The sequence below is a fragment of the Rosa chinensis genome, chromosome 1, assembly GCF_002994745.2.
Source record: "Rosa chinensis cultivar Old Blush chromosome 1, RchiOBHm-V2, whole genome shotgun sequence".
Lineage (NCBI taxonomy): Eukaryota > Viridiplantae > Streptophyta > Magnoliopsida > Rosales > Rosaceae > Rosa > Rosa chinensis.
In genome coordinates, this window is record NC_037088.1 from 63310794 (window position 1) to 63318469 (window position 7676).

General features: G+C 36.9%; 1 protein-coding gene across 1 annotated transcript; it reads left to right on the forward strand.

Moving 5' to 3' along the window:
- The first annotated feature begins 6180 nt into the window (after positions 1–6180).
- LOC112171857 (transcription factor bHLH36) lies at positions 6181–7387 on the forward strand. Its single transcript, XM_024308978.2, has 3 exons — positions 6181–6557; positions 6707–7081; positions 7188–7387. The coding sequence occupies exons 1-3, from the start codon at positions 6249–6251 to the stop codon at positions 7257–7259; spliced, it is 756 nt and encodes a 251-aa protein (XP_024164746.2). The 5' UTR covers positions 6181–6248; the 3' UTR covers positions 7260–7387.
- The last annotated feature ends 289 nt before the right edge of the window (positions 7388–7676 follow it).

A 7676-nucleotide genomic window follows, 5' to 3' on the forward strand; every position in this document is an offset into this window, starting at 1 on the left:
GTTCCAAACTCGGATCGGTTCCAAGTTCGGTTCCTCGGTTTTTCCATATAGAAACACTGATTTTCAGCTGTTTCTACTTTCTAGTTTTTACTTTTCCTGATTTCCATACATACATTCAAATGATTCAATATATCACAATTTATTCACTCATTCAAACTCAAAACAGTATCTACAATATACATATTCAACAATCAACATCAACATAGCAAATTAACAATTTCCTGCAAACTCCCAAACTGTCAAAGCATGAAAGTGATGAAAGCATTAAACTATCCAACAATCAAAAGTTCAAAACTCTCAAACTATCAAACACAAACAATCAAAAGTTTCACATGCATAAACTGCAAAGTCAAAGTCTCACATGCAGCAAATAAAACTAAATAATAAAGTGAATAAACTTAGTCCAAATTAAACAATGCAGCTGCATCAATTTGCAGCAAACTTAAATACTGAAAACTAAATCAATTTGCAGCAAACTAAATTGCAGCTGCATCATTTTTTCTGCCTTTTCTTCTTGGTTGTAGGGGTTGAAGCTGAAGCCTCAGAACTCTTGGTTACTCTGCCACTAGAATTACAGACCTGATTAAACTAAAATTACATATGTTGAAAATACCTAAAATTAAGAAGGCTTGCAGTCAACCTTAATACACATTTCCTGCCAATCCGGATAAACATGACCAAATTAGCTAAATTGTAAACATCAAGATCAAATCATAGTTACACTCAGCATATGGCCATTTTTTATTATCTAAGCTCCAATATATTTGGATTATTTTCTCAATCACAATCACATAGCACCTTCTTTTACCAAACGAAAAAAAAAGAATCACATGGCACCTTCATTGGTGAAACAAGTAAGATTTGTAATATACCACCACAACCTATATGTAGGCTCGTTGCAATACGGCAGCAGCAACTACACATCAGAAAAGACCCACAAATTGCTTCATTTTTCTCCTTTCAGTTTCGTTTCCATCACTCCTGAATGCCGAATCTTCTTTTAATTGATCTCAATACCTATACAGGTTGCAGTAGCAAAAAGGGAATTTATGTAAGCCTTTCATGCTAGAATGCTAGATACCAAATACATGTATGGTCCAGTAGGAAAGTCTGGCAGGTATGCCACGTTATATTCGGTTTGGGTGTATGTCATGATAGAAAATTCTTAACTGAATGAAACATCCTACATATGCCACTAAGTCACTAACCCTGCCTCTAGGAGATTGAGGACCATCTTCATGGTGTTCCATAGCCTAATAAGGACCAGTTCTGGACCAGTAATCATTTCCCGGTCACTCCCCCTTTAGTCAACTAAATGCCGACAAAGGCGAGAATTAAATGGATTTCTAAGTACATGTAATCAATTGATCAATAACATATTGTCGCAAAAATACACAGACATTGATCCTTACTGAAATTCATCTTTGGGAGGATATATGATCAATAATGTGATCGGTAAATAAGAAACATGAGTCTCAGAGACTCATATATGAATGCTAGCTAGGCGGATCTCAATTTTGTTAATCAATGAGCATAACTAATAAAGATAACTTATGTTCATCAACCAGAGGGACAACTAATTTACCTGTAAGTAGTCGTGCGGTGGTGAAGGAGGATCAGCATCTCGAGCCTGGCCAGCTCATTGCCTGGACAGGAATGCACGTCATTCCCAAAGGGCATGTAAGAGTTGGGTCAAGGTGGAACCTGCACAATCACACATACATCACAAAATACCCAAAACCAAGAATCATTCTAGTTAGTAAAACCAAGCAAGGAAGTAGTCTATTACTACCCTACAAGACTAGGTCGCGTGACCTGCGATACTCAGAAAGATATTCGCCGAGTACCAGATCACCTATATATACATATAGTGGAAGATTCACCAAGGAATGAAAAGGACATGACCGTGATAATGATCCAACCATTGAAATAACCTTATATTAATTTCTGGCTAAATAGAGTATTAACAGTACTGGATCTGATATAATGATATATGCAGCACCCACGTACTTGTTGATGAATCACATGTAAACACTAAACAAGGAAGGGGATATTCCTCATTATCGTGAGGATTTTCTCTGGCAAAGGTTGATTTTGGGTACCTCAAATCTTGAAGGATCAAACTTTTCAGGCTGAGGGAAGAAATCTGCACAGTGATGACTGATGAATGCTTCTGAAAAGAGGACCGGACGCGGCGAGGAAGCGACGAGGACCGGAAGACTGGAAGAGCAACAGTCTAGACGAGGGACGACCGGACGACTGGACGACGACTGGAAGACGAGGGAGGCAGGGAGCGCCGTTTGTGTTTCGAGAGAGTGAGAGAGTGAGAGATTGAGGCCTTTGAGGGAACTCGGGAAGAGTTGATGAGATAGGGTTTTGATCGAACGGTTACGATATTATGAGATGAGATGGAAGGCTCTGATTGCATTTGGAAGGCCCCATCACATGAGAAAGGGTCTATTTTACAGAAATAAGCTCACCACTAATGTCCACTTATACACTGACATATGTAATTCGGTTCCAAGGATGTTTTAAAAACAAGGACCGGAACCGAACCGAGACTATGTCTCTAGGAACCGAACCGAAAAAAATTTGTATACCTATGTCGTAGAACCGAACCGAACCGAGACTTTCGGTGCGGTTCGGTGCGGTTCCTTCGGTTTTACGGTTCTAAATCCCAGCCCTAATACATTTTTTGCTAGCAGTGGACGATGATGGGTCATGGAATATGGCTAGGGAACTTGAAAGCATGTATAAAGGTAAAACATATCATACTAAATAGGATTTAGGGGTTTTTGCCTTGTATCCCTAGCAGATAGGGGTTTTTGCCTTGTATCCCTAGCAGATAGGGGTTTTGTTCCCACATAATGAGAGTACTAATTAACTTGCTTTTTCGACATAATTTTATATAGTCACATAGATGTCTTTTTAAGATATACTTTGAACAAAAATTTTAGTGAAAGGAAAAAGATCGAATGCATTACAGCTAACTAATGTGATATTGATACATCAACATACATAGATTAATTGGGTAGTATTATAGAGAATTAGTATCTTTCATGCATATCTTTTCCGTGAGACTGTAGCCATTGCGGCTCCCCTTCCTGGCTTCCTCAAACTAATTATGCCTTATTATAATTAATGTGTATGTATCGGCTTTTAGGTTTTAACAACACATGTTAAAAGTTAAAGAAGTTTAATAAATTATGCATGTGGTGGTCCAAGATATATAATTCACTTCAATATGTTTTAGTCCTAATTATTAGCTTTCGATAATTGCACACCGAGGCCGGTGGTGAAGTTTTTGGTTTAACTGGAGGTTATCGCTTCTGCACAATTGCACGGCTATGAGACTTATGAACTGTACTTGTACGTAAAAGCTAGGGCTGGGCAGAAACCGACTCAAATTTGGAAAACTGGCCGATCTGACCCGTAAAACGGGTCGGATACCGAACCGAAATGAAAAAACAACTGAAGAAGACTTAACCGACCCGCACCGTTTTACTTCGGACCGAAATCGGGTTTGCTATTTGCACCGACCGGATTGAAACCGATCCACCGAATTATTATTATTATATCTACATTTTTGCTTTTGTAGTCAACTTGACCAGGTCAAGTAGTATATATTCTCTAACCCTAACTCTTTATTCCATTTCAGTTACTTTTTTTTCTTCTCTGCAACCGCACTCTCTCTCTCTCACCCTCTCATTCTCGCTTTCTCTCACCAACCCCCTCTAATCACAACAGCCTCACTCAATCTGTATTAAACAACAAGAATTCAATCTGGATTGTTTGTGCATGATTTATCGATCATCAATAAGAGTGTCAGGTTTCATACAAATCTATTGGTAAGTTTCTATTTTTTTAGTATAAATTGGGTATAGATCTGGGTTTTGATTGAATGAATATGGTGCTTTCTTTCTAAGAATTTGGGTTTGATTTGTATGCTATTGGCTGAATGAATTATGGACATAGTGTTCTGATTTTGATATTGCATGTCTTTGATTTAGGCTTTGAATATTACGCTATTGCTTGTGTTCAATTTAGTGTTCGATTAAGGATTTGATTATTAGGCTATTGAGATCATGATCTGAAATTTTATGTTCTCATACTTTTGTATCTTGATTTGTAAACTAGGATCGGTGGTTTTCAGAGGTATCTGCAGTGGTGTTCATCTGCCGGAGCCAAGAGAAATGAAGCTGGGAATTGAAACACTATCATCGAGCATTTAATATTTTGTTGTTTTTGTTTTAATTAATTAACTATGGCACTTTGATTTATTTGATCTGTAATAAGTTCTTCAGTTCTTGTTAGTTTTCCCAGATTGGTTATTGTTCATATAAATTAGGTTGAAGAATTGGTGTTAATTGAATTCTACAACTATTAAATATGTCGCAACAATTGGGCTTAAATCTGTTAACTAAATATGGAACTGGGACTGGATTTGGACAATTGGTTAAAATAAAGTTATAAAAAAATATATAAATTAGGCCCATTAAAAAAAAAAAAAACCGAAACCGAACTGGACCGAACAACATTTTCGACCCAACCGAACATATCGGCCCATTTGAAAATGAATCGGGCTGCGGGTTGAGATTTAGGCCAACCGAAATGGACGGTTCGAAAACGTGTTGGGCCCAAAACCGAGCCGGCCCGAACCGTACCCACCCCTAGTAAAAGCTATTAAAGCTAGACTTTCCTTGGTAAATAAGATTCATTCAGAATTTAGCTACAGATACTTGAGAATTTAGTGGTTTATAAATTCAAGTAAAAACCCAAAACCCTGATGTTCCAAATACATTATGCAATGAAACGAACAACCATAAACACTAGACATGATCAAGCATGGAATAAATTAGGATATAAAGAAAACAGCATGGAAAAAGTATAGCAGCACATTATAATTAATTGCTAAGTCGTAAAACGAGAAGTCAACATTTTAGTTAGCTGATTAGCCACACTATTATATAGGTTCAGTTATAAAAATCTGTTTGATGTAAAGGTTGGTTTAATTTTCTAATTCATATAAAAATCTATGAGCTTTATTATGTCTAATCATAATAATGATTCAGAATCAAAATTAACTTCAACTTAATTATGTCGCACATGATATGTGATAGAAATCTTAATTTTGTCGCACACTTCATGTGAAAGAAAATAGAGTAGAGAAATTTATGGATATTGTATGCAATAAACTATGCATGATCGACCATAGATCTCCAAGGTGTACACATAATCTACTATAATTGGCAGATATAACACAGCATGCCATATATCTGTCATAACAAATAGCGTGCATAGAACAAGATAAAGGAGTGCAGGCTGACTATTGTCATTCATAAGAAATAAAATAAACTAATATGAGGTTCACATCTAAAAATAATTAACAATAGATAGAGTGGCCAAACCTTATAAACTCATAAGCAAGATTTCACTTTTTTATGTGAGATCCATACTCACAACATGTCTCGCATGTGTGGCGAAATTTCAAGTCATATACGTGGACAACTAATATTGGGTGACATGGAGCCCTTATGGCCACTAGGTATGCACATGTGGGACAACCTAGCTCTGATACCATGAAAGCTGAGATATGAATTAGAGGTGAAGGAAGAAGAAGATGAGAGAAAGGGAGAGAGCGAGAGAAAACGTAAAAAACTAAAAACTGCATGCCTACATTCCAGTAGTGAACATTACATCAACAACCTATTTATGGCATAATAAAATTACACTAATACCCTTTCATATTCCTAACAAACCACTTGATTCAACTTAAGGAGATATTCACATCATTATCGATCTGCTTTGTATATACAATATAATCTGCCTCTCAAAAAAAAAAAACCCTGACACGGAGGAACGAGATTGTTTTGGGGTAGGTGTAGCTCCCCCATACATATTCTTAATGAGGTTAGTGTAAACCCGGGTCGGGTCCAACTGCCGACTTCCGACAGATTATGCTCCACCAAATGTGAAAGTAACAGGCAGTAATTGGTTTAGTACAAAAGTGAAAGAATGCGTACTCACGACTACTCACAAGACCTTGCTTTTATATTAATATATAGGCCTTCCATAGCACCTTCTCTTTAACAAATAACCAGGATTTTTTTTTTCAAATAATGTAACCAGGAATCTTAAGCACACTAATTATTTAAGTTCCTCAATCTCTGAAGATCTCAACAAACGTATCTCTGTCCTTTAGCTCCTTATAGTTGCTCTTACCCTAATACATATACAGTCTTTGTTCAATGTTTCCTTTCCCTCATGATCATCAAAGCAAAGATATGGAATTACAAATATCTTCGAGTACTCCCCACCAAGAAGATTTTATGCAACAGGATCTGATCATGATGCGGGGTAGTCATGATGTTTTGCCATCTGATCTGCAGGGACGTAGTCTATCCAATATTAATATTAGTGAAGCAAATATTAACAATATGGCTGCTGATTCTGACGAAAGGAAGATCATGCGTAGGGACAACGAGCGCCAAAGAAGACAAGTTATGGCGATTCGCACTGCATCACTTCGATCCCTCCTCCCTCTAGAATTAATCAAGGTAATTGTTTACTTAATTTAGTAATTAGTTTGCACAGACTGGGATCCATTTCTTTTTGGGGTGGTTGAGTTCAAACATATCTAGGTTTTAGATAGTAAATCAATCACAATGATTCTAGCTAGGGTTTCATTTTTTGATGGGGTTTACAGGGAAAACGTTCAATCACCGAGCACATAAATGAAGCAGTGAATTATATAAAGCAGCTGAAGGAAAAGATACAGGAGCTGAATGCCAAGAGGGAAGAGCTTAGAAGGGTGTATAAACATTACAGTAGTTCTGCACATGATTTCAGTCCTGAAATTGATGAAAATTTGGGTACTAAGAGTACTTCCAATATCATGGTTGGCCTAACATGTTGGGGTGGAGTGGAGATTGTGGCAAGTACTAATGGTACAAATTGCAGTGAGCTAGAAGGGTTTTCTCTTTCAGGAGTACTCAAAGCATTGCTTGCAGAGGGCCTTACCGTTGTGGAGTGTGCTTCCACCACAGCAAATCAGAGGTTGATTCACTCTATTCAGTGTGAGGTATGGCTGTTGGTTCCTTTAAATTAAACTACTCCCTCGATCTTTCTACAGCTAAAACCATGGATTCAACAAATTAGTTCATAGTATTTGTTATTCAATTTCGCAGGTCGACTATTTGGCATGTCTGGATTTGTCTGAGCTACAACTGAAACTAAATTTTTTATGCAATTCTGGCTAGTCAGCATGGCCTTCTAGTTCGGAGATAGGTATTCCCTTCACTACGTTGATTGATCAACTTTGATCAGACCGAAGCCTATCTAGACTTACAAGTTGTATGTTGTGTTTGCATGTGTAGCTTGGTGCTCAACCTAAAGTATATTGTGTTTCACCCTAGCCCTTATACTGCTTTATTTTGACTTAGAGTTTTAAGAATCTTAATTACAATGGTTATGAAAACGGATAACTAAAAGCTGTTCAGAAACTAAAATGTCTATGAAGTCTTCTTGTCAAGCTAATTTTCTACTTCATAAAATTTTTGTATGTCCTAACTAATGTAGACTCAATAGAACTAATATACATTAGCCGCTACATAAAATATACATTAACAGTTAAACAGCTTAGTTAAAATTTTCTAGAATAATTTATCTTGAAATTT